This window comes from Taudactylus pleione, unplaced genomic scaffold, assembly GCF_031769625.1.
Source record: "Taudactylus pleione unplaced genomic scaffold, aTauple2 ptg000538l, whole genome shotgun sequence".
In the NCBI taxonomy this organism is placed as follows: domain Eukaryota; kingdom Metazoa; phylum Chordata; class Amphibia; order Anura; family Myobatrachidae; genus Taudactylus; species Taudactylus pleione.
The window spans coordinates 638,247-665,944 of record NW_028284940.1 but is presented as its reverse complement, the minus strand read 5'-3'; the positions used below and the strand labels follow the sequence as shown (position 1 = coordinate 665,944).

At 47.6% G+C, this 27,698-nt stretch overlaps 1 protein-coding gene across 1 annotated transcript in view; it reads left to right on the top strand.

Moving 5' to 3' along the window:
* The window catches only part of HEATR6 (HEAT repeat containing 6), a 99,698-nt gene extending 72,260 nt beyond the window's left edge, over positions 1-27,438 (top strand). The window contains exons 14-20 of the mRNA XM_088451149.1: positions 1,434-1,520; positions 3,512-3,646; positions 7,603-7,725; positions 17,012-17,136; positions 17,221-17,317; positions 17,565-17,769; positions 23,986-27,438. Coding sequence (XP_088307275.1) covers positions 1,434-1,520; positions 3,512-3,646; positions 7,603-7,725; positions 17,012-17,136; positions 17,221-17,317; positions 17,565-17,769; positions 23,986-24,521 — 1,308 coding nt within the window. The 3' untranslated portion in view covers positions 24,522-27,438. The remainder of the gene's footprint in view (positions 1-1,433; positions 1,521-3,511; positions 3,647-7,602; positions 7,726-17,011; positions 17,137-17,220; positions 17,318-17,564; positions 17,770-23,985) is intronic.
* Positions 27,439-27,698: the final 260 nt, after the last annotated feature.

Sequence of the window (27,698 nt, the reverse complement as noted above, 5' to 3'; positions counted from 1 at the left end):
GGCACAATATAGGTGTTATATCGTGCCGTGTATGGGCACGATATCGTACCTGATACCGTGCTGCCCACTCCAGCGGGATTGTATATCGCATCCCCAGATCTTCCCGCAGGTTCATCTGATTTGGGATGCGATGTACGATACCATTCAGATGGAGGAGGGGGGAGCATGGGCACCTTAAGAGTGAAAAAATATGAGAGAGCAATATTTTTTGGGAAAAATAAATACTGTAGTTAAATTGGGGGGTACATTAAAATGGGTGCAAGTATGTTTTTGTGTCGTAAAAGTTTGTATTTGAAAAATGTTAAATACACCTATTACTTGCACCTGCAATCCTAAAAACACCTGTCCCATCCATACAGCTGCCCAAAATTCCAATCCCTCTACTTTAAACCAATTTCTCAAAACTTTTTACTTTTTCACCTCAAAAAATGACATGTCATTATTGACTGAATTAAGCTAATTAAAATATTATTTTGCCTAATTAGTCATTAGGGGGGTGTCCAAAGGGTTCTGAACTAAGGGCCTGATTCAGAGCTGAACGCTCTGACCAGAGCGCTCGCTCTGAAACAGGGCCCTCCTACCTTTTTTTGGAGCGTCCTCATGGATGCTCGCATAGCCGTGGGTTACCACCCACAGCTATAGCGAGCGTCCATGATGATGGTCGCGATGGTCTTGACCATCGGGCTTGCGACGAAGACCCTGCGGTAGGGTCTCGCTGCCGCAAGCCCTGGAGTGATTTTGGCTCTATCAGAGCCAAAATCACTCCCACTGACATCACTAGTGATGTCAGTGGGGCTCTCTTCAGACGGTAGGCGTTCCCATGGGAACGCCTCCGTCTGGCAGGCACGCTCCCGGCACGCCCACCAAAGGGGGCGTGCTGTCAATCAACATCGACAGCACACCCCCTTTGGTGCGAGACCCGGAGCGATGGAGAGCCCGTCGCTCGCCGGGTCTCGCGCATTTGCACGACGGAGCTCCCTCCGGGGGAACATCGACCCGCTTGCGAGCGTACTGCCGCTCACGAGCGGGTCTGAATGACCACCTAAGTCCTGACATTTTTGGCCACAACTTTTCAACTGCTCTGGTGGTGAAATCTTTTTGCCGCTTTTGACCATTTGACCATGAAGAATTCATACTTGCAAAAAGGCGTGCCTAATAGGATATCGCGAAATGCATTTTTGCACAAATGTAAGCTTTTCACACAACCGTGGCTTATCGCAGCTAAGTGGATATGGCCCTTGGAGTGAATATAAACTTAAGATGCTTGTCTTCCTTTGCATAAACAAATGTAGAGTTAAAATTGATAATATTACATTTGATGATGGTCTTGGGCCTTTTTTTTCAACCTTAATAACTATAACAATATGTTTGAGTTTTGATAAATCTATTCATAAGGGTTATATATCATAACACTTCTGTTTCTCCAACTTAAGCTATTAGAAGAGTTGGGAACAGGCATAGTCCAACAGCAAAAACCTGAATCCTTGGTTCCAGCTGCTGAGAGAGTGACGGTCAGTCAGGTAAGTTCATCATCTGGACGTTGCTTTTCCAGCTTTAATAGATTTTGATATCACTGAAAAGCAATTACTTGGACTCCTTCCTTCTATACTAAATGTGGTGTATCTTTCTGCTCTAACTCTTAGCGCATATACACTACACGAGTAATGAACGAATGTACGATTACGACATCGTTCATTATACTGTGCAGTGCCCACACTGAACGATATGTCATTCAGTGCAGGTACCCTTCCTCATCCCCGAATATGCACAGCCTGACGATATCCACAGGTTGGACAGTATGTTCAGGCGATGACAGATGCCGACAACGACCAGCGGTAGCGCGCATCACTGGTCGTTGCCGGCATAGTCACTACACGATTATTGAACGATAACGATGTCTAAATCGTTCAATCGTCCATTTATATTGTGTAGTGGATATGCGCCTTTACAGTGCATGTAACACTAGATGGCTGACTTGTACTCTAGGTGGTTGTACAGGTCTCTCATACAGCTCTGTGACCTGTCCGTAGCAGATTAAAGAATATTCATATTAAAGCAAAAAAGTGTCTCTTTTATTTGTCTAAAATTACTAATCAATATTATATGAAATAATACACCCTTACTCAGAGTTAAATGAATTGTATTAAAGCCTAGGGCCCAGTGCTTTTATGATGGCAAGGAACTCCTCAATCATTTTAATTTTGACTTTCTACATACAAAATTGTCACATTTGTTTGTATATTATTTCACCATGGCAGGTAATTCCATTAATTCAAATATAGATTAGGAGACCATCAAAGTTTGTAAGTAACAGTCCATAGAGGTAAATGGACCAGCCCACATCTCTTCTAGTCACCATCAGAGTACACACTAGTCTGCTTTACTGACGGATCTCGCGATTTGCAATTGCTGTGCAGGAGGTGGATCCAGAGTCCTAAGCATTCTCAGCCGCATCTCCACTTGGGTGTAACTGGGTGGCAGTGAGGCATTCATACGTAGGATAAGTGTACCATGGGCATGTAGACAGAATTGCAGGCTACTCAGAGGTGAGCTTACACAGAGATCTGTGCTATTCCCGGGGAACCTTTTGCACACTATGTATGGGGTGGTGCAGTGCATGCTTTTAGTGATGACGGCCACTTTCACAAGGAGAAGGTTGGTGCGGCCTACTCTGATACAGAGATCTGTCCTATTCCCGGGGAACCTTTTGCACACTATGTATGGGGTGGTGCAGTGCATGCTTTTAGTGATGACGGCCACTTTCACAAGGAGAAGGTTGGTGCGGCCTACTCTGATACAGAGATCTGTCCTATTCCCGGGGAACCTTTTGCACACTATGTATGGGGTGGTGCAGTGCATGCTTTTAGTGATGACGGCTACTTTCACAAGGAGAAGGTTGGGCGGCCTACTCTGATACAGAGATCTGTCCTATTCCCGGGGAACCTTTTGCACACTATGTATGGGGTGGTGCAGTGCATGCTTTTAGTGATGACGGCTACTTTCACAAGGAGAAGGTTGGGCGGCCTACTCTGATACAGAGATCTGTCCTATTCCCGGGGAACCTTTTGCACACTATGTATGGGGTGGTGCAGTGCATGCTTTTAGTGATGACGGCCACTTTCACAAGGAGAAGGTTGGTGCGGCCTACTCTGATACAGAGATCTGTCCTATTCCCGGGGAACCTTTTGCACACTATGTATGGGGTGGTGCAGTGCATGCTTTTAGTGATGACGGCTACTTTCACAAGGAGAAGGTTGGTGCGGCCTACTCTGATACAGAGATCTGCATTTCTATTTTACACGCACCGTGGCTGCAGATGACTTTTGTGTGTGACTCTGAATCTGCCCCATAATGTGAAACTTGCCACTGTTATTTCTGAATAATGAACAGAAAAACCATGCACATTTTTACATTAATGACTGACTTTACATATGTAACGCATAATAAATATAGTTTTAAATGCATTTTAGTAACTAGAAAACAATTTAATATCGGTTTTCCTGTGATCTAGGCCACAGCATTTTGGAACATGATCCTGAGTGGTCCTTTGCCTGGAGCCCTGCAGAACGAGCAGCATCCTACTCTGCAGACAAGTGCTTGTGATGCTTTGTCATCTGTCTTGCCAGAAGCTTTCACTACATTACCGGTAAGCAGATATCCATTTCATATGCAAATATCATCTTCATTTGCCTTCCAAGATAGGACTAATATCTTAATGTTTGTAGTTCACAAAGAAACAAGTAACAATGAGCAGAGTTTTACTTGGTGTTTGGCAAGTAAGTGATCTGGATTACAGCCCACACAATTACATTGCTAATAACATGGTTACATTGCATGCTTAGCGTCTCAGTTCAGCACACCTCTTACACCACTTGCTGTTTTCTCCACGGGTTGGATTAATTGGCATTACATATAAACTTTTCTTGATATTGGCGATAAAAACAGATAAGGCATTTCTTCGCGCAAAATGGACAGGTCCAATAGAGAGGATTCTAGGGCATTCTTTACCAGCTACTGTTGGGCTCAGAGGAGTCAGATCTTTATTGATCCCATCCCTAGGAAGGATGCATTCTGTGAGTGCTTCTCATGAAGAGAGGGAGTTAGCAGACTAATCTGGTATTAAGGACTCCTTATTTGTTTATATGCGAAAACTTAAAGAAAGAAAATTGAGAGGCTGTGGGGGAGATTTAATAAAGTTGGAGAGAGAGAAAATTGTGAGAGGTAAAGCACCAATCAATTGGCTCCTAACTGTCATTTTTCAAACACAGCCTGTAACATGACAGTGAGGAGCTGATTGGTTGGTGCTTTATCTCTCACAATTTTATCTCTTTCCAACTTTATTAAATCTCCCTGTGCATCTTATTTTCTGCTGACCCCACAGTTATTAGAAGTTAAACTGCCTTTTTGCAGCTAATTATATGCCATACTGTAACATTGTTTTCTTGTATCAAAGCACTATAGTACCTTTTGTCAAGTAAGTAAAAAAAATTATGTTCTTAACTTCTTATACTATAAACAAATTAATTGGACTCCAGTTGATGAAGATTGCTAGGCCTAGTTAAGTGTTGAATGCTAGACTGCAAAGTGATTCATTGTTACAGTGAAAATTTATCACCATCCCACTTTCGGGATACCGGTGCCAGAATCCAGACAGCAGTCAGAATCTCGGCTCCAGAATCCCTACCGCCGGCATCCTGATGGTAAGTATTCGGGTTAGTCGCTGCTCTTCCACCAAACTTTTGGAGTTTCTCCCTTTACTGCAAACTACCCGCTGCCATCTCATTGCAAGCCGTCTTCTAATACTGCCAGACTTCTCCACATTGTTGGGTCATCACTGAGATAGAAGCTGGACATCTAATTGAGTGAGTACACGAGGTCACGGGATCCCCGCTAACATCCAACACTGCCGGCTATACAGACGGGATTCACTTGTCTTCTCACTGATATTCAGCAAACTCCGGCAGACACACTGAGTAGACAGAGACAGGCGCCGACCACGGAGTGGCTGTGCTCCGCTGCTCTACTGTCAGACACCTGCTGCCGGATTACTACGTTGAGCCGTCTGTGATACAGAGTCCTGATATATCCAGGGACCGTGCGGTTTCACATACAGGTACACTACCGGTTAAAGCTTAACCTAAGCCAACAGTGTTACACTTCATGTCCTGAAACGCCATACACAGGACCAGTAATTATCGCTCAGTGCAGGTGTACACCGGACTGTTTGATCAGTTCTTATCCTCCATATGGCTGGGATATGATATACTGTTCATGATCTTGCTATACCTCAGCCGGATTTACCATCGTGATGGGTTTAATATACCAATATTGACATTCAAATCTACAGGGAGAGCTGCCATTAAGCTACAGTTATCCGTATACACCTTTTAGGAATCAATAAAGATTCAACACACCATCGGACAGAGGGCCTGATTCAGACCCGCTCGCTAGCACTGAGCGCTCGCAAGCGGGTCGTTGTTGGGCCAGTGCGCATGGGCGGCTCCGTCGTGCACATGCGAGAGACCCGGATAGCGACGGGCAAACCATCGCTCCGGGTCTTGCACCAAAGGGGGCGTGCTGTCGATGGTGAGTGTTGGTGGGCGTCCCGGGGGTGTGCCTGCCCAGACGGAGGCATTCCCACGGGAACGCCTACCGTCTGGGGCCGGCCCCACTGACATCACTCAGTGGGAGTGCCTTCGGCTCTGATAGAGCCGAAAGCACTCCAGGGCTTGCGGCAACGAGACCCTACCACAAGGGTCTCGTCGCAAGCCCGATGGCCGCGATCGTCTTGACCATCACGACCATCTTCTTGGCCTCTCGCTATAGCTGTGGGACGGCCCTGATTCAGAGCGAGCGCTCTTTCAGAGCGTCTGACTCTGAATCTGGGCCAGAGTACCTATATGAGGTTTTTCTAGCATTACTGCTTGGAACTGTTTCTAATTTACAGACATATGTCTCAATGTGTATCTGATTGTGCATTCTAATTTTAATAAATGTGAATTTTATTATGTTTTTTCCTTATTAGATATGTCATGAGGCAATATTAGAGTCACATGTGATTATTAACTTCTACCTATATGTTTACATGTTCATGTCATATTTCCAACATCTTTTTAGACCTAAATAAATTGCTAACTGTTCTGGATAATCCATTTATGTGTTGTTGCCTATGTCCCAACTTAAATATTAGAGTGTAGTAATCTAATTTCTTGTTTCTGTTAGTGAGGTTGGCAATCACTTCTTTCTTTTACTGCTGCACTGATATTTGATTTTCTAGCTAAATTAGCGCTAGGTTTTTCTGTGGGTTAGTGGGAGGGTTAAGTTTAGGAACTAGGGAGGGTTAGGGTTCGGCTGGGGGGGAAGAGGGTTAGGGTTAAACTTCGGGAAGAGGCTTAGGGTTAGGCTGCGGGAAAGGTGGGTTAAGAGGAGGGTTAGGACACTTACCTACTTGAGTCGGGATTCTGACTTCGGGATGCTGCTGTTGGTATTCCTACTGCCGGCATCCTGACTAGTGGGATCCTGTATCCAACCCGTTTCTGTGTTGGCGTGCACATTTTGTTAATATTTTTGCTACCAAATATTAAAGTGTAGTGAGCGTGTGCGTTTGAGAGTAAACTTAGGTTCCCATTGCCCGGGAGAAGATACAGCTGGGCATGTCAGAGAGAGATTTTGGGGAGTGACTTTGCTAATCTGTAGCCTGGAGACAGGTGTGTGTAAGATTGTGTTCATTACTTGTGAAGCCCACGTCTGGCACATACAAGGGAGATGTGTCCCTAAGAATTGGTTCTAGGCAGTGATATAGTTTCATCCCTTAGCCAATGATATCGTGACATATTGGTGTTCGGCAGTGGTATATAAATAGAAAATAGAGATTTTGCTTTTGTGTAAAGGGTATACAATCGGGAAGCTGGCTGCCTTAATACCGACAGCTGGCTACCCGACTGTCATATCCCGGCGAGGGTGAAATGCCGGGCGTCTAGATGTAGACGCCTGACATTTTCCCGATGCCGGGAGACAGGCGCCCGGCATCCTGATCGAAGGGATGCTGGGCACCGCGAGCGGACAGCCGCGGGGGGGGAGGGTTAGGTTTAGGGCACCCGGGGGGGACTTAGGGTTAGGCACCCCCCCGGGAGGGTTAGGGTTAGGATAGGGGGAGGGAGGGTTAGGGTTAGGCACCCCCGGGGGGACTTAGGCTTAGGCACCTCCCCCCCCCCCCCCCCCCCCCCCCCGGGGACTTATATTTTAAAATAACAAAGCTATTTATGCCAACATGTAACTAGTATAAAGCCTTATCTGCCCACCGCCTTCCCTTTCTTCTTCATCTCCCCAAACAAGAATAACTCTGAAATGTTATTCCCAGTGAAACCAACCACCATAGAGACAAAATAGTTTTGTGATTAGCTGATAATATTAACAGCCATTCAAGAAAACTTAGGTAGAGGACAGAAGGGAAAATGTACCTTGGTAGGTTCCTTTAAAAAGACATTGCTGTTACATGAGCAGGGGTCGATGATGTAGGATTTTTTTTTGCAGATGTACACTTTATAGCATTTTGGCAGTGATATTTATTGTTTGTATTTCTTTCTTTATTTACAATTGCAGAATAACCGTCAGATACTTTGTATAACTTTATTGCTTGGTCTGAACCACAGTGAAAATCCGCTGGTTAAGGCTGCAGCTGCACGAGCACTTGGTGTATACATCCTGTTCCATTGCCTTCGACAGGTTGGTGATTCTCTATTCGTCATCTATAGAAGGATATGGCAGAATATATCTTCTGTCCTAAAGCAATTGTTACTGTAAAGTGCTTTGTGGTTTTGTGCTCTGTAGATTAGCACGACTCAAGTGATGTCTCATTAGTAGTGAAGACAAGACTTTGATACTATTACACAAAAATCAATGTTCATAAATAGTGGGATGTGGCAATTCAGTGACTACCAGTTCAGGTGCCACTCCACTGGGTTTTTCATTAAGGTATTGTAGAGTGTACTGCATGCGAGGACCTAGGACCCATTCTGCACATCGCAGTACTGGTTCTGAGTATTCATAGGCTTCTCACCATCGGGTTTGCGTAAATCTCTAAATGACTCCCCTAAGTACTTTGCTATTCTCTAGATACCTCCTAACTTTCCAACCCGCAGTCCAGAGGTGACGGGGACAGGAGAGTGGGGACAGGGACAGGACAGAGGTGACAGACACAACAGTGTGGTTATGGCAGTAAAGAGGTGACAGAGCAGGACAGGACAAAGGTGACAGGGCCAGGACAGAGGTGACAGGATCAGGACAATGCCAGGACAGACCAGAGAGGATAGGAGAGGGGTGACAGGGACTGGACAGTGAGGCACGACAGAGGTGACAGGTCCAGGACAGAGGTGACCGGAACAGATCAGAGGTGACAGGGCCAGGACAGGAGAGAGGGGTGACAGGGGCAGGAAAGAGGTGATAGAGCCCTGAATTCAGGACTATTGGAAGGAGGAAGTTGGCAGCAGAACTCGCTTATATATACTGTAGCTGATGCTGTAACCCGTCCCTCCAGCACGACTCACAACTTGTTCCTGATCAGGGTCTTGTTCTAGCTCAAATACATTAATAATAGAGTACTCTGTTATTATTGTTTTTTGTGTTTTTTTTGTGCAATCTGTTTTTCTACTTCAGGATCCATAGGGTATCCACAGGATACCTTGGGGTATAGGTGTGACGTCAGTCGCAGGGCACCAAAGAGTTAAGCTTTCAGCCTCCCAGGATGCACTAGGTCCCCCTCCTATACCCCGCCCCCGGGCCAAGGCACCCCAGTTTAGTTTGGTGCCCGGCCGGAGTCGGGTGCACCTGTTGGAGTGGGGGCTAGAAGAGCCCCTGAAGCTTTTTCTTCATGCAGCTGTGGCTGCACATCTGGATGAACAGCATGGACAGTCAGTCCTGACGTCCATGCTGTCTTCCCTACACCCCGCCGGTACCAGAACGCCGGTACTGATCCGGGGATGCTGGTGGGCGTCTGGGGTCACAGCTAGCGGTGACCCCAGATGCTCCGGACCATGGCCGGATTCAAGGGGGACAGAGGTAAGCAGCGGGGTCCCGCGGTGGGTCCCCGCTGATCACATGGTCCTAAGTCCCCAGGCAGGGGGCTCCCTGGGGACTGGCTGCAGCGTGGAGCCAGGCGACCAACCTGCGCTTCCACTACCCCCTGGGACAGCGGACCGCAGCAGAGCGGTAGCGCTGCGGCGTCCTAGGGGTTAAATGCATGCCAGGGGAGCGCGCCTTCCCTGTCTCACAGCCGGCGCCTCCCCCGCTGCACACAGCCCTCTCTGCACTGTGCTGACTGGTCCTGTGTCAGCGCTCCTCCCCCAGGCCAGCTTCTCTCTGCTCCTCGGCGGCCATCTTCTCTGCAACGCATGGTGAACGCTGCTGGAAGTCTGGAAGGAAGCATCGTGGTCTGGGTCCCCCCGCATACCTCTCCTCCGCTGTGGCTCAGGTCTGTGTATGCAGCGCTGTGTCCTACCAGGCCCTGTGTCTGTGTAGTTGAGTGATCAGCGCTGTTAGTGCAGGAATTGTTATTTCTCTGCATAGTATGTGACTGTGCTAGCGCTGCCTGTAACTTTTCTTCTCTAAACTGTCAGCTTTATTACTGTCCCTGTTCTTTCTGCTAAAGCCCTTGCGGTGCGGTGCTGCAGGGTGGTCTCTCGCCTATTTAATACTTAATTGGTGAGAGAGGTCACATACGTGGTGCCATCATGTCTGAAAGTGATTTTCCCCTCCGGCTACAGTGTACCACGTGCAAAGTACCGTTAGCGGAGGGGGAGGGTAGCGCGGAGGGCCTTTGCCGGCAGTGTTTGTCCATGGCGCGGCCTATTACGGTTACAGCACCGGTACAGGAGCCGCCCTGGGCTTGTTTCGCTCAGGCGTTAACAGCTTTAGTGGGCCAGTTAGCTCCGCAGCCCGCGTTTACTCCGATGGGTTTGTCCCAGCAGTCTGTGGTGTCGTCACCCATGCAGGGGTTCCCACGACAATTGGTGGTACCCCACAGTCTCCCTATTTCCCCGCTCCCGGGTTCTCAGGAGCCAGCGTGGGTTAACTCCCTGACGAGTTCTGTACAGCACTTGTCGGATGTGTTGCAAGGGGAGTCTGTGATGCGGCCTCATAAAAGGCCGGTGGCGTCTCTGTCCGCTCCTTATGAGGATGACGAAGGGACGTCTGATGATGGGGAGATTCTGGATCCTTACGATCAGGAACCTCTCCATACTAAGGACGCTGATGCTAAGTCCAAAGTATATATTCCTGGACTTATTCGGGCGGTCCGCACAGCCTTGGTGATTGAGGACGAAGTTCCCCCAGCGGCTAAATCTAAGTATGCCTTTTTCAAAGATGTGAAGGGCGATGCCACAGTCTTTCCTCTTTCGGGTCAGTTGGTGGACCATTTAGAGGAGGCGTGGAAACAACCTGGCAAAAGATACCAGCCGCAGAGACGCCTGGCGGTGGCTTATCCGTTCGCGGATAATTATTTTGCTAAGTGTGAATCCCCTCCACAGGTGGATTCCCACGTGACCCGTCTTGTCCGTAGTGCCACATTGCCGATGCCATCCATGTCCTCCCTTAAGGATGCTACGGACCGCAAGGTAGAAATCTGCCTGAAGTCCGCTTATTCCCTTGCAGGGGGGGCAGCACGGCCGGCTATGGCCATTTGCTGGGTTGCCAGAGCGATGGAGCGCTGGGCGGATTCATTAGAGGCTTCTTTTGAATCCGACTGTCCGGCCGAACAGGCGGAGTTGATTGGCAATCTCCGTGATTCGGCCACCTACATCAACGAGGCGGCTCTAGACATTAGTACTCTGGTGTCTAGAATTTCTTCAGCAGCGGTAGCTGCTCGTCGCACCTTGTGGCTGCGATCCTGGAAGGCGGACGCAGATCCAAGAAAGGTCTGGAAGCGTTGCCGTTTACCGGAGAAGTTCTCTTCGGTCCGGATCTGGATAAGATTGTGGCCATGCTGGCGGCAGCCAAATCTGCTTGTCTCCCGTCGGCCGCTGCTCCTTCTGGTTCTGGACCATCGTCCTTTCGGTCATCTAGGGCCCAGGGCAGGCCCAAACCACAGTCGTTTCCTCGACAGGCTGGCCCTAAGAAATCGGTCAAGCCCCGGAAACAGGCATGGAGTACCAGACGTCCGGCCCCCAAGCCAGATGACAAGCCTGCGGCCTGACGGTCTGGGTCTCCCCTTGGGGGATCCCAGGGTGGGAGGCCGCCTGCTGCAGTTCTCCCGGTGTTGGTCGTTCACTACGACAGACACTTGGGTTCTGGAGGTGGTCTCTCACGGGTACGCCCTCTCCTTCCGGCACAGACCCCCGGCTCGATTCTTCACCACGGGTCTACCATCAGACCGGAACAAGGCTACGGAGCTGCGGAAGGTATTGCACACTATGCTCCAGGCTGGAGTTATAGTGCCTGTTCCATTCTCCCAGAGGGGCCAGGGTTTCTATTCAAATCTATTTTTGGTACAGAAACCCAATGGGTCATATCGTCCGATTCTCAACCTCAAAGCTCTCAACAAGTCTTTGCGGGTCCCGAAGTTTCGGATGGAGACCCTACGGTCCATCATTCTGGCGCTGGAACCTGGGGACTACATGGTGTCATTGGACATACAGGACGCTATGGCGGTCATGGCGGCTTCTCTGCGGCTGCAAGGAGTCCGCATGTTGCCGTACTTGGACGACCTGTTATTGGTGGCAGGATCTCCAGAGCTCCTGTTACACCACTTGGACCTGACCATTGCACTGCTGCAACGGCACGGCTGGCTAATCAACTGGCAGAAGTCCACTCTAATCCCGTCTCGGAGGATTCTGCATCTTGGAGCCTTATTGGACTCGGGACAGCAAAGGATCTTCGTGACGGAGGACAAGATCTCTGCTTTACAGTCAAGGGTGCGCAGTTGTCTGCACAGCCGCCGGGTGTCCTTACACTCGGCGATGAGGTTACTGGGCTCCATGGTGTCGGTGTTCGACATGGTGGAATACGCCCAGTTTCGCTCCAGACCTCTGCAGCACCTGATCCTGTCCAAGTGGAACGGGCTGCCTCAGTCTCTGAAGTTCCAGACGATTGTGCTCACCCCGGAGGTTCGCCTGTCCCTTGCGTGGTGGTTAAAGACGACCCACCTCAACAAGGGACGTCCGTTCTGGGTTCCAAATTGGGTCCTGTTGACAACGGACGCCAGTCTTCGGGGCTGGGGAGCAGTTTCGGGTCCACACTTGTTCCAGGGCAGGTGGACGCCGACAGAAGCGGAGCTTCCAATAAATATCTTGGAACTCCGTGCGGTCTTCAATGCTCTCCTTGCGGCACAGCGGTTTCTCCAGGGTCACCCGGTGCAGGTCCAGTCGGACAATGCTACCACCGTGGCCTACATAAACAGGCAAGGAGGAACTCGCAGTCGGGCGGCTCTCGTAGAGGTCTCTCGGATCCTGGTTTGGGCGGAGCGCAATCTTCCGGCCATATCAGCGGTCTTCATCCCGGGAGTGCTAAATTGGGAGGCGGACTTTCTAAGTCGCCAGGACGTTCATCCAGGGGAATGGTCCCTGCACCCGGACGTTTTTCAACTACTGGTGGACAGGTGGGGTCTTCCAGAAATCGACCTCATGGCGTCCCGGCACAACAACAAGTTGCCGGTGTACGGGTCTCGCACAAGAGACGAAGGGGCGTCTCTGGTGGATGCTCTGTCCGTCCGGTGGACGTTCAGGTTCCCATACCTGTTCCCTCCGGTCTCCCTTCTTCCACGGGTAATCCGGAAATTCAAACAGGAAGGAGGGACGCTCCTGTTGATAGCTCCCGCGTGGCCCAGACGGCACTGGTTCTCAGACCTTCAGGGTCTGTCCGTGGACAGTCCTCTGCGGTTGCCGCTACGACCGGACCTTCTGTCTCAGGGTCCTTGTCTTCACCCGGACCTGACTCGGCTGTCTTTGGCGGCGTGGCTGTTGAGACGGCCATGCTGAGGTCCTGGGGGTTTTCCAGCTCTGTGGTGCGTACCATGTTACGAGCTCGGAAACCGTCTTCCGCGAGGATATACCATCGCGTGTGGCATACGTTCTTCCAGTGGTGTCGACCGAGAGGTTATGCACCGCGGGAGTTTCGTCTGTCTCGGATTCTCGCCTTCCTGCAAGCCGGACTAGATCATGGGCTTCGCCTTGCTTCTTTGAAGGTACAGGTTTCGGCCCTATCTGTCTGGTTTCACCGTAGGATTGCTACAATCCCGGATGTGCGCACCTTTATGCAAGGTGTTCTCCGTATTCAGCCGCCCTTTGTTCCACCTGTGGCGCCTTGGGATTTGGCTGTGGTCCTGAGGGCTCTCCAAGGACCGCCGTTTGAACCACTGGGCTCAGTGGATATTAAATGGCTAACAGCTAAGACTGTTTTCCTTCTGGCCGTTGCTTCAGCCAGACGTGTTTCTGAGTTAGGGGCTCTTTCTTGTAGACCCCCTTTCTTGGTTTTTCATGGGAACAGGGCAGTGCTCCGCACTCGGCCCGAGTTTCTTCCCAAAGTTGTTTCCCAGTTTCATGTTAACGAGGAAATAGTTGTTCCGGCCTTTAACTCACCGGGTCTTTCCGTGGGTGAGGCCTCTTTGGATGTTGTGCGGGCCTTAAGGACTTATGTTGACCGCACTTCTTTGTTTAGGAAGTCGGACGCTTTGTTGTCCTCTATGGCTTCTGTAAAAAGGGTTGGCCTGCTTCAAAGCAAACTTTGGCAGCCTGGATCCGTATGGCTATTTCTGAAGCTTATCTTCATGAAGGCCTACCGGTCCCTCCTTCTCTGAAGGCTCATTCCACTAGGTCTGTGGGTCATTCGTGGGCAGCTCGACGTGGTGCCTCGGCAGTTCAGATCTGCAAGGCTGCTACGTGGTCTTCTGTCCATACCTTCGTGAGGTATTACAGGTTTGACACCTTCGCCTCTCAGGATGCTTCCTTCGGGCGGCGGATTCTCCTTTCTGCACAGGAGCGTCCCCACCCTTAAAGGATACTGCTTTGGGACATCCCCAAGGTATCCTGTGGATACCCTATGGACCCTGAAGTAGAAAATATGAGATATGGTAAGAACTTACCCTTGTTATCTCTATTTCTACGAAGTCCATAGGGTTCCACAGGACTCCCGCCCTGTCGCACCTGTGCTGCAGATGGGCTTTGCTCTGGTCACCGGTTTTCCGTCTCCCTCTGGTGAGAATGTGATTCTTGTATGTGTCCAGATCTTTGTTCTCTCTCTTCCTTCTCCTCCTCCGGCCTATGGCTTGGTAACTAACTGAGGTGCCTTGGCCCGGGGGCGGGGTATAGGAGGGGGACCTAGTGCATCCTGGGAGGCTGAAAGCTTAACTCTTTGGTGCCCTGCGACTGACGTCACACCTATACCCCAAGGTATCCTGTGGAACCCTATGGACTTCGTAGAAATAGAGATAACAAGGGTAAGTTCTTACCATATCTCATATTTTATTAAAGGTTCCAAAAAGAAAACATACAGATATACAGAATCATGAAAAAACTAGTAAATCCATTTCAAAATGTATACAAATTGGAAACCAGTATGAACGTTATAGAAAAACACAATAACTACAGTCAGGTGCATAAATATTGGGACATTGACAGAATTTTCATATTTTGGCCTCTATTCACCACCACAATGGCTTTGAAATGAAACAAACAAGATGTTCTTTAACTGCAGACTTTCAGATTTAATTTGAGGGTAATTACATCCAAATCAGGTGAACGGTGTAGGAATTACAACGGTTTCTATATGTGCCTCCCACTTTTTAAGGGGCCAAAAGTAATGGGACAAACTAAACAATCCTAAATCTAACTTTCACTTTTTAATACTTTGTTTCAAATCCTTTGCAGACAATTACAGCCTGAAGTCTGGAACGCATAGACATCACCAGTCGCTGGGTTTCATCCCTGGTGATGCTCTGCCAGGCCTTCAGTTCCTGCTTGTTCTTGGGGCATTTTCCCTTCAGTTTTGTCTTCATCAAGTGAAATGCATGCTCAATCGGATTCAGGTCAGGGGATTGACTTGACAATTTTTAGCCTTAAAAAAACTCTTTGGTTGCTTTTGCAGTATGCTTCGGGTCATTGTCCATCTGCACTGTGAAGCGCCGTCCAATGAGTTCTGAATGATTTGACTGAATATGAGCATATAATATTGCCCGAAACACTTCAGAATTCATTCTGCTGTTTTTGTCAGCAGTCACATCATCAATAAATACAAGGGAACCAGTTCCATTGGCAGCCATACATGCCCATGCCATGACTCTACCACCACCATGCTTCACTGATGAGGTGGTATGTTTTGGATCATGAGCAGTTCCTTTCCTTCTCCATACTCTTCTCTTCCCATCACTCTGGTACAAGTTAATCTTTGTCTCATCTGTCCATAGGATGTTGTTCCAGAACTGTAATGGCTTTTTTAGCAAACTCTAATCTGGTCTTCCTGTTTTTGTGGCTCATCAATGGTTTACATCTTGTGGTGAACCCTCTATATTCACTCTTGTGAAGTATTCGCTTGATTGTTGACTTTGACACATATACACCTACCTCCTGGAGAGTGTTCTTGATTTGGCCAACTGTTGTGAAGGGGTTTTTCTTCACCAGGGAAATAATTCTTCTGTCATCCACCACAGTTGTTTTCCATGGTCTTCCGGCTCTTTTGGTGTTGCTGAGCTCTCTGGTGCGTACTTTCTTTTTAAGAATATTCCAAACAGTTGATTTGGCCACAGCTAATGTTTTTGCTCTCTCTCTGATGGGTTTGTTTTGATTTTTCAGCCTAATGATGGCTTGCTTCACTGATAGTGACAGCTCTTTGGATCTCATATTGAGAGTCGACAGCAACTGATTCCAAATGCAAATGTCACACCTAGAATCAACTCCAGACCTTTTACCTGCTTAATTGATAATGAAATAACGACGGAAAGCCCACACCTGTCCATGAAATAGCTTTTGAGTTGATAGCCCATTACTTTGGCCCCTTAAAAAGTGGGAGGCACATATAGAAACCGTTGTAATTCCTACACCGTTCACCTGATTTGGATGTAATTACCCTCAAATTAAATCTGAAAGTCTGCAGTTAAAGCACATCTTGTTTGTTTCATTTCAAAGCCATTGTGGTAGTGAATAGAGGCCAAAATATGAAAATTCTGTCAATGTCCCAATATTTATGAACCTGAATGTATATTGAATAACAAAAAGAATAAAGAATAGAGAAAGAAAAGTACAGAAGGAGTATCAGATGGGGGCGGATAGGGGAGGGTCATCTCTGTTATTATTGTTGTGATTCCTGCAAGCCAGCCAGCCTGGCTAGTGTGAGTCAGAGGGCGTGCTTTGAGCCTTTGAGAGTCCCCAGCGGGCGCGCACACACTTCTATGCCAGCCCAGAAGCAGCCTCACTTACCGTAATTGGCGTCTTTGTGGTGCTCCCCTCCAGGCCCATCTCAGAACCCTACCTGTTGGTACTTTCTATTGCTTCCCCTCCAGCAGTCTCTGCTTCTCAGCAGTGCGGTGCGCATGACGTCATGCGCATTGCGCCAAAATACAAAAATAACTTTATTGCAGTGGCTTATGGAGATTACAGACCGTGCTTCTTTGAACTGTATACGCTGCCTGAGCTCCGATCAAGGCAGCTGGCCCCACAACAGTGTGGAGCAGCGGCAAACCACAGGTGTCCGGCCCAGCGGGATCTCTCCCGAGTTCCAGGTGGCCCAATCCACCCCTGGTCCTACCACTTAGGAACTTTATCTACATTTTCTTCCACACAAATAAACACATTCGAGATCATTTTGACAGAAGTAATTTAATCTACCTGTATATTTTTGCCTCGAGAGGAAACTAGAGTATCTGTAGGAATCCCAAACAGACACAGGGAGAACAAGCAAACTACACATAGGGCCCTGGTTGGAATACAGGCTAAATCCATAGGCTAGGGAGCAGCTACATCTTGTAATTCTTTTATTATTTCTGTTTGTGTTTTAGTGAACTAACCTTGATGACTCTTGTCTGTTGTAGGATGTCATGTTTGTAGCAGATACAGCTAATGCAATTTTGATGACTCTTAATGACAAATCTCCAAATGTTCGGGCCAAGGCAGCCTGGTCTCTGGGTAATCTTACGGACACATTAATCGTTAATATGTAGGTACTCTTATACACCTTTATTAACAAAATAAAATACCACTAAAACATTCTGAGTTATTTTTTTACTGACTTTTCTTTCAGGGAATCTATGGGGAATAGTTTTCAGGAAGAATTTTCAGATCTGCTGCTCCTGAAAATGCTGAGGTCAGCAACTGAGGCTTCCAAAGACAAAGATAAGGTACATATATTAGATTTGAAATAATTGAAGAACAAGTTGTTTTTAATTTTTACACTTGAACCTGAACATTACTAAATGGTTTTATTTTCATTGTAGTAGATGATGAGGAAAGGGCTCTCCAATATACACTGTTTCTTTTTTTTTTTTTTATTAAGTAACATTTTTCAGCTATGCGTTTCATCTTCTTAACTTGTGTTTGACAACTTTTAAAGGCTCAAAAATAATTATACTTTTATTTTTATTTCAGGTGAAGTGCAATGCTGTTCGGGCTTTAGGAAACCTGCTCCACTTTCTGCAGCCGTACCACATTGTAAAACCCAGGTTCTGTGAAAGCATTGAGAGCTCAATTCAGGCCCTTATTGCTACTGTTCTCGGAGATGGCACCATGAAAGTCAAATGGAATGCATGCTATGCTTTAGGAAATGTGTTCAAAAACACCGCCCTTCCACTTGGTGAGCCACTGGAATTATATATGTAAATTTGCTGGTGTTATATGATCCATTCTAATATGTACACACAATATAAGTTGTTCTACACAGTAAATCACATTTCTTCTTCAGGGTCCATAGGCTCCACAGGGAGCCCTTGGGATGTAGGTGATAGATCTGGATCCCGGGCACCACGCAGTTAAAGCTTTTGGCTCCCATGATGCACTGGTACATCCTCCCTATACCCCGCCCCGAGCCAGAAGCACTTCAGTTTTAGTTGGTGCACGGCCGGAGTCGAGTCACTGTTAACGCAGGGGGGCTGCTTAGCCCCAAAGCTATTTTTATTTTATGATTTGATTTTTTTTCTTCTATCTTCAGAGCGTGCAGCAGCAGACTGTCCATAGGAGGTCTGCGCTGCGGCTCCATCACCCTGCCGGCTCCGCGACACCAGTACCGATCTGGGGATCTCGGCAGGACCCCGGGGTCTGTGCTAGCTGGGCCCCGTGGGATAATCCAGACTGCGGCCGGACACACAGGGACAGGTAAGGCGCGTATTGGCAGATCTACCTCGGGTGCCAGGGGACAGACCGGAGGTGCTGAGTGTGGACGCAGGCCTTCCATACCCTGCGCTCCACTATACCACCAGGGACATCGTTGGTGTGAGAACCAGCGTCCCAGGGATTAATCGTCAGCCAGGGAAGATGGCTTTCCAATTTTAGCAGCTCCTCCCCTCAGCTCCACTGCAGTTTGGCTTTGCTGAGCTGTTTCCTCCTGTGGTCACGCCCCCTCTGAGGTCTCCGGCGGCCATTTTAGTCGCAGAATTCTCAGGACAGCGCGTGGTCCAGTCACCCTGCATACATCTCCCTTCGGTTGGTGTATGCAGCACTATAGCTTTCCCAGACACTCTGGGCAGTTGATTGTAGTGCCACTTTGCAGTATACTTTCTGAATTGTATGTGACTTATGCTAGCGCTGCCTGTCTGTGTCTTTTTTTTCCTAACTGTCATCATATATCTATACCTCTAATTCTGCCCTTATACAGGTGTAGTTAAGGTGGTTTTTTTAACTCACATATATATATATATAACAGATAATATATGTGAGGTCTGACACATACTGTTGTGTACTGCACTGTGCCATACTTAGGCAGTGGGCTCCTGCAGCTTATCCAAGCATCAGTCAGGACCAGTGTTTTTCTCGGACTATTACCTTAACATACAGGTGTATTCAGGGGTTATCCTGTGCCTCATATTTATAGAACTAAGTATTTGTGAGGTTTTGTCATATATATTCGTTGCACTGTGCTATATTTGGGCTGTGTGCTCCTGCAGCCTACCCAGGGATAAGACAGGACCAGTATATTGCTTCCTACTAGTATCCTACATACACGGTGGTTGCATTATACCCAGTGCCATATTGTGTGATATTTACTCTGCAGCTATGTCTAGGAAAGGCAGGAGTATTAACAGGCATCTGCCCCCATACTGCTATCAGGCAAGTTATGGGCTGCAGGCTTAAGTGAGGAAGATTTCATAAGTGCTACATATAACCTGTGCTCAGGTACTGGCCATTATTGCAGACCGCCTAGCGGTTCCGGCTGTACTTTCCCCAATGGGGTTATCACAGAAGGATGTAATGCCCCCTTTGGGGTTGTCACGTCAAGTTCAGGCGATACAGGTACCTCCTGTACCCCCACCATGTGTAGACGTACTCTCTAACTCCGTACAGAGTCTGATGGCTACATCTAATGCCTTTCAAACCATGTTGCAAGGTGGGAAGCCTTTACCCAGTAAACCCTTTACACGTCCTGTGTTATCGTCACAGTCCACGCATAGTTGCTGATCTCTCTAACCCTGGCTCCTCTCCGGAGGATGATGAGAGTCGGTCATAAATTAATATTCCTGCCTTTGTGCGAGCTGTCAGATCCATCTTATTAATAGAAGATGACAAGCCAGCTCCTAAATCCAAGCACCCTCTGTTTAAACGACCGAAAGTAGCTTCAGCAGAATTCCCTCTATCGGATCAACTAGCTGAACACATGTCTGCAGCCTGGTAAGAGGTTTTGAACCACAAAAATGTCTGACCTCATATTACCTTTTTCCTGTGGCTCTGGGAAAATTGGGGAACACTCCCTGCGGTGGATTCCCATTTTCCACGTTCGATTACAAGCGCTACGTTACCTATTACTACAGTTACTTCCATGAAGGATCCTACGGTTAGGAAGGTGGAAGCTTGCCTGAAATCGAGGTACTCTCTTTCAAGGGCTGTTGCCCGTCCAACCAGGGCTATTTCATGGGCGGCTAACGCTATAGAAAGCTGTGCTGATGCCATTGAGGACTCTCTACCCTCAGAAGCTTCCAGGGATCAGATGTCTCTTGTTACTCACATTCGAGATGCAGCTTCCATTATTGGAGAAGCAACATTGGATGCCAGTCTCCTAACCTCCAGAGTTTCAGCTGCGACTGTATCTGCCCGCTGTACTCTGTGGCTGCGCTCATGGAAGGCAGATACGGATTCCAAGAAAGGCCTTGAAGCGTTACCCTATAATGGAGAAATCTTGTTTAGCCCTGACTTTGACAAGATTGTAACCACGTTGGCAGCGTCAAAAATGGCATTTCTGCCTTCAGCTACTTCCACTACAAGGCCTCAGACTACATCTTTTAAGTCCAGTCGGCCTCAACGCTGCCAAACCCAGAACCAAGCAGACCTGGAACACCAGACACCTTGATTCAAAACCCGAGGATAAACCCTCAGCCTGAACCACATGGGGGTTCCCAGAGTGGGGAGGCTTGGGTAAGAGAAGTGGCCTCTCATTTCTCAGACGGTCTCCCCACCAGTTTTTCTACACAGGTCAGACCCGAACAAGGCCTTCCAAATCCAGAAAGCTATACAGTCCTGGCGGCAAGCAGGGGTAATTATGCCAGTCCCACTATCTCAGCCAGAGACTGGTTATTATTGTACTCTCTTTCTGGCCCAGAAGCCGAATGGGTCTCATCGGTCTACCCTACGCTCCATCATCCTAGCTATGGAGCCTGGGGACTTTATGGTAACGCTAGATATTCAGGATGCGTACCAATGGCGTCCTCTCATCAGCGTTATATATCCGGTTTGCTGTACTACAGCAACACTTCCAATTTCAGGCTCTGCTGTCCACAGCTCCAAGGGTGTTTACCAAAATTATGGCTATCACGGCGGCCCACCTGCGTGGTCTGGGTATCCGACTGCTACCATATCTGTATGACCACCTGCTCTTAGCAGGTTCCCCAGAGGTGCTTTAAAGCCATCTTCAGCTAACCATTGCTTTCCTTCACAAGCACGGATGGTTAGTCAACTGGAAAATGTCCTCCCTGAATCCCTCAATGATTCATCTAGGAGCACTGCTGGATCCTCAGGATCAGAGAATCTTTCTGACATCAGGCAAGATCTCCACACTTCAACTACAAGTGCGCAGAAGTCTCCACAGTCACTGAGTGAGTGTCGATCCACTTGGTAATGCCGGTTCTGGGATCCATGGTGTCCACCTTCGACATGGTGGAATATGCTCGGTTCCATTCCAGGCCTTTGCAAAGGCTGGTCCTTACCAGGTGGAACGGGTTACCCCGTCGGATCGGAGCTCAGATGATGGGGCTCTCTCCGGAGGTGCGTCTGTCTTGGTGGGTACAGATATCTCATCTAACCAACGGTTGCCCCTTTTGGAACCTGGACTGGGTAATCCTAACAACGGGCACCAGTCTCCGGGGCTGGGACACAGTGACCAGTCCGCACTCCTTTCAGGGCTGTTGGACATCAGTCAAATCAACCCTGCCAAACAACATATTGGAACTTCGAGCTGTCTACAGGGCCCTCAAACTGGCCCAGCACATACTTCACGAAAAACCTGTCCAGGTTCAGTTCAACAATGCCACAACAGTGGCTTGCATCAATCATCAAGGAGACGATCGGCGTTGGGCAGCAATGACAGTCGTGTCACACATTCTGACATGGGCCGGGGATCGCCTCCCGGTCATTTCTGTAGTGTTCATTCCAGGAATTCTCAATTGGGAAGCAGACTTCCTCAGCCATTACGACGTGCATCCCGGGGAATGGTCTCTTCACCTAGAGGTGTTTTGACTCCTAGTGAGCAGATGGGGCCTCCCAGAGGGGGACCTCATGGCCTCCCGACACAATTACAAACTGCTAGTGTACAGGTCCAGAACAAGAGATGCTGAAGCAACCTTCATAGACACATTGTCAGTGAAGTGGACCTTTCAGTTGCGTACCTGTTCCCTTTGGTCTCCCTTTTTCCTCGAGTCCTGCGGAAGTTCAAACAAGATGGAGGTACTGTCCTGCTGGGGGCTCCAGCTTGGCCCAGCCATCACTGGTACTCAGATCTTCGGCGTTTGTCCATCGGAATTCCGTTCCTGCTTTCTCAACATCCGGACCTGTTGTCTCAGGGTCCTTGCCTTTACCCGGACCTGGGTCGTCTGTCTTGGATGGCGTGGCTCCTGAGACATCCCTCCTGAGGTCCAAAGGATTCTCTAGCTCTATAGTCAAAACTATGCTCAGAGCGCGTAAGCCAGCCACTGCTCGGATCTACCACAGAGTGTGGCGTACATATTTCCAATGGCGTCGTACCAGAACCTACGATCCTCAAGTGTTTAGGATTTCCAGAGTCCTGGCCTTCCTTCAAGCTGGATTGGACCTTGAACTTCGCCTTGCTTCACTGAAAGTGCATGTCTCTGCTCTATCCATTTGGTTCCAGCGTAGACTTGCTCCACTACCGGATGTCCACACCTTCCTCCAGGGTGTTCTCCGGATTCAACCTCCCTTTGTCCCTCCAGTGACTCCGTGGGATTTGTCAGTAGTTCTTCGTGCCCCCCCAGGGTCCTCCATTTGAACCCTTGGATTCTGTGGAACTCAAGTGGTTCACAGCGAAGACTTTCTTTTTCTTCTGGCTTTTGCATCTGCCAGGAGGGTGTCAGAATTGAGGGCGCTCTCCTGTCGTCCCCCCTTTCTGATATTTCACCAGGACAGGGCTGTGCTTCGCACTCGCCCTGAGTTTCTTCCTAAAGTGGTGTCTAATTTCCATATTAATCAGGAAATTATTGTACCGGCCTTTCAGTCAACAGATCTCTCGGCTGGTGAGGCCTTATTGGATGTGGTCCACGCTCCCAGGATTTATGTGGACCGTACCAGTTCCCTTCGGAAATCGGACTCCTTGTTTGTGCTGTATGGATTTCACAAGAAGGGATGGCCAGCCAATAAACAAACATTGGCCAGATGGCTTCGTATGACTATCTCAGAGGCTTACACACAGGCAGGCCTGCCTGTTCCGGCTTCTGTTACTGCTCATTCAACTCTGTCTGTGGGCCACTCGTGGGCGGCTCGCCGTGGCGCGTCGGCTGTTCCTCTTTGTAAGGCAGCCACGTGCTCTACCATTCAGACCTTGCAAAGGTTCTGTGCATTTGATATCTTTGCCTCTCAGGATGCTTCCTTTGGGCGCTGGATTCTCCTTTCAGCTCAGGAGCGTCCCCACCGTTAAAAGGACTGCTTTGGGACATCCCCAAGGTCTCCCTGTGGAGCCTATGGACCCTAAAGAAGAAAATGTGAGTTCTGGTAAGAACTTACCTTTGTTAACTCTTTCTTCGAAGTCCATAGGGTTCACAGGGCACCCGCCCTGACGCACCTGGCTTCATGCGGGCTATCTTACTGGTCACCGGTTTCCCGTATCCTCTGTGAGTGTGAGTATGAATCTTGTGTTCCAGTCTTCCTTCTTTCTCTTTCCTCCTCCGGTCTTTGGCTACTTACCAACTGAGGTGCCTCTGGCTCGGGAGCGGGGTATAGACAGGATGGACCAGTGAATCCTGGGAGCTAAAAGCTTTAACTGCGTGGTGCCCAGGATCCAGATCCATCACCTACACCCCAAGGTCTCCCTGTGGACCCTATGGCCTTCGAAGAAAGAGCGTTAACAAAGGTAAGTTCTTACCATAACTCTCATTTTATCTTTTAATTATACTGTCGAAATAAGTGGTTCAATTGATGCAATTTGTTTTGGTTACATTAAACATATCAAATGAATAAAAAAGTAGGGCAAACCACTTCTTGTGTTCTCATAAAACGCTGGCATATTTTAACTGGACAACTTTTTACTTGTTTCAGTAATTATACTGTAGAATGCAGACAATACCTACAATTTAGTGGTACCTATTAACTAGGTAGTCTCAGCTGATACTTTGAAAACTGAAAAATCTCTGTGTTCTAGGTAAAGCTGTATGGACAGCGGACGCTTATAATGCTCTCACCACTGTTGTGAAATCGTGTAAGAATTTTAAAGTCCGGATTAAATCGGCAATGGCTCTTTCCACGCCTTCAAGAAGAGAACAATATGGAACAATTGAACAATACTGCAATATCTGGAATTCTTTGGTTACAGCATTGCAAAAGAGTGAGGACACTGAAGATTTTCTGGAATTCAAATATTGTGCTAGCTTACGTGCACAAATCTGCCAAGCCTTAATACACATGCTGAGCATGGCAAGCCTAGGAGATCTGCCTTGTATTCGAAAGACCCTGCTGGAGACAGGAGACACAATCAGGAATTACATATTGCAGTATGTAGAGGGGGAAGTAGATAGGGATGAAATTAAAGGAGAACGTGAAGAGAGGGATGAAATGCTTCAGAGGGCAGTTGATCATGTTCGCAGTATGCAGGAAGCTCCAATAGGTACAAAAGTCATTGCTGAGGTGGCCTTCTTAGAAGACATTTTACTGAGTAGTGACAAAAAAATAAAAGCTTAGCGGGTCTCACACTATAGACTAAAATCACTTTAATGTACCTGACTGCCATTTTTGATGATGAAGTACAAATATAGGGGGGTGTGCTTGTATACAGCCAACATACCCTATAAATATACTTCTTTTTTTTAAATTCCGTAGTAATGTTTTTAAACGTCAGCATTACAGCCAAACGCTGCACTTTATAGGTAACGTTTCATATGTAAATTTCAGTTAGTTTGAACAACTTTATGAAGTTTACATATGGAATTTTGTTACAAAATAAGATTATCATAAAAATCATATCTGGTTACTGGAATTTTTAAGTGTAATTTAATATATTTTAGACTGGTCTTTCTCCTGAATATTTTGCATTTATTAAGCTCTTCTTGTCAGATATAGAATATAATTTTATTCAATAAATTGTGTGGATCATTTAATATCATTACTTGTTAATTTCGCTTTGTTTTTTGTACATATCCATGTTAATTTATAGTGGGTGTTCAACTTGAAACTTATAATAATAATAATTTTATTTATATAGCGCTTTTCTCCTAAAGGACTCAAAGTGCTTTACATTTGCCTTTACAGTACAAAATACAAAATAAGCTTAAACAAGGGACATTAGTGAAATGCTTTGTGAAGAGGTAAGTCTTGAGTCTATTTTTGAAGGATGCTAGAGTGGAGGCCTCTCGAACTATGTGGGGAAGTGAGTTCCATAAGGTTGGAGCCCTAAAACTGAAAGCTCGACCCCCAGACGAATTCCGGGAGATTCTAGGTACTGTTAATAGCCCTTCCTCAACGGAACGCAGTACTCGTGTGGGACGATACGGAATCGAAAGCTGCTGTAGGTACCTTGGGCCATGGTCATGTAGGGCTTTGTAAGTTAGTAATCCAATTTTTAAAACAATTCGCCATCTGACAGGGCAGCCAGTGAAGGGAGTAGAGAGTGGGTGTTATGTGGCTGGAACGGGGCTGGTTGGCTAATAGCCTGGCAGCTGTGTTTTGTACCATCTGCAAGCGGTGCAATTCTTTTGCTGGAAGTCCAAGGTAGAGGGTGTTGCAGTAGTCTAGGCGTGATGATATAAATGCATGTATGACTTTAGGCAGATCTTCTGAGGGAATTAAGTGCTTGATTCTGGCAATGTTCCTCAGATGAAAGAATGAGGATTTGATTGCGGCTGATACCTGATGTTTAAGTGTCAAGCCACTATCCAGAACAACACCAAGATTCTGCAGATGTTCAGTGTTTTGTAATTCTGATCCCCAAAGCGTAAGTCCTGTTGGTTGGCTATGCTGTAGCCCTGACTTATGACCTATCATAAGGACCTCTGTTTTATCAGGGTTCAGTCGCAGCCAACTGGCACTCATCTACTCCTGAAGCTCAGCTAGGCAGCCATTTAGGGTTGTTATGGGGTCCTTTGTACCTTCAGGAAAGGACAGGTACAGTTGTGTATCATCTGCATAGCAGTGGTACACCAGGCCATGACGTCTGATTATTTCACCCAATGGTAGCATGTATACTGCAAAATGCTTGGGAGATAGTATAGAACCCTGTGGGACACCGCATGGAAGTGGCACTGGTGATGAAGAGTTTACTCCAGAAGAAACTCTCTGTGACCTGCCGGTCAGAAATTATTTGAACCAGCTAAGAACTGTACCAACCAGTCCACAGAAATTTTTCAGGCACTCAATTAGAATCCCATGGTCCTCAGTATCAAATGCTGCTGAAAGATCCAAAAGGATTAAGATTGAACAATCACCTCTGTCTCTTGCCATTAGAAAATCATTAAGCACACATACCAGGGCTGTTTCAGTGCTACGTCTTCTCCTGAATCCTGACTGGAATGCATAAATATCATGGGTAGACAGGCGGGTTTCCAGTTGCATTGCCACTACTTTCTCAATGACCTTTCCTAGAAAAGGAAGGTTTGATACTGGTCTATAGTTGGTCATGCAGTCGGGGTCTAAATTAGGTTTTTTAAGAAGTGGTCTAACAATTCCTTCCTTTAGTGGATCTGAAAAAATGCCTGTTTGCAAAGAGCATTGAACTATTTTTGCAATTACCGGGCCAATCATTTCCATACACCCCAGTGATCACAGTGAGTGACAAAATTTGTGGGTCCCAGGGACCCACCACTTTAAAAAAAATGGGGTCCTACCTGACCATTTCTGGGTCCCATCATAATTTATGCTTTATAGCTCCCCACATCCCCCTAAAATGCCCATCTGATACCCCCAACAGCATCAGATATCCCCACAAGCCCCTTAAATGCATGTTTTAATTCCTCCACGATCTTTCAGGTAATATGACTTGTCTGTTCACAAAACCCTTAGTGAATAAGTAGGTTTACAATATCATCACTTTAAACTGGGACACTCATGGATTACACAGGTTCTGTGGCTCATTAAAACCAGGTGAAATCCAGGCATGAAGTCAGCCAGTCACAGAACCTTTGTAATTAATTCATGTGTCCCATTTTAAAGCGATAGTATGGTTAACCTATGAATAACGCTTTAGGTAATAGGCATATTTATCAAAGGATAAATGCCCAGTCTTTACACATTATGCCACACATTAATGCCCTTTACACATTATGCCACACAGCAATGCCCGGTCTTTACACCTTATGCCACACAGCAATGCCCAGCCTTTACACATTATGCCATGCAGTAATACCCCTTAGAAATTATGCCGCACATTAATGCCCTTTAGTCCCTTTATGCATTGCCCCCAGTAGTAGTCCCCCAATGCATTGCCCACAGTAGTAGTCCCCCCATGCAGTGCCCCCTGGAGTAGTCCCCCTATGCAGTGCCCCCTGGAGTAGTCCCCCTATGCAGTGCCCCCAGTAGTCCCCCTATGCAGTGCCCCCTGGAGTAGTCCTCCTATGCAGTGCCCCCAGGAGTCCCCCATATGCCTCTCAGACCCCCTATGTAGTGGAGGTAGCTCCCTCCCAAATAGGAGTGACCTGGGCATTAGGCCCAGGTCACTAAAGGGCAAATTGGTGGGTCAACTACTGGGGACCCACCTATTTGCCCTTTAGTGACCTGGGCCTAATGCCCAGGTCACACACCTATTTGGGAGGGGGAGCAGATACCTTAAATTGGGCCTAATGCCCCCTATGTAGCCCGGGCCTTGTGCCCGCCTATATACCCACAGGCCTATTGCCTGAATTTATGCCACGGGCCTAGTGCCCGACA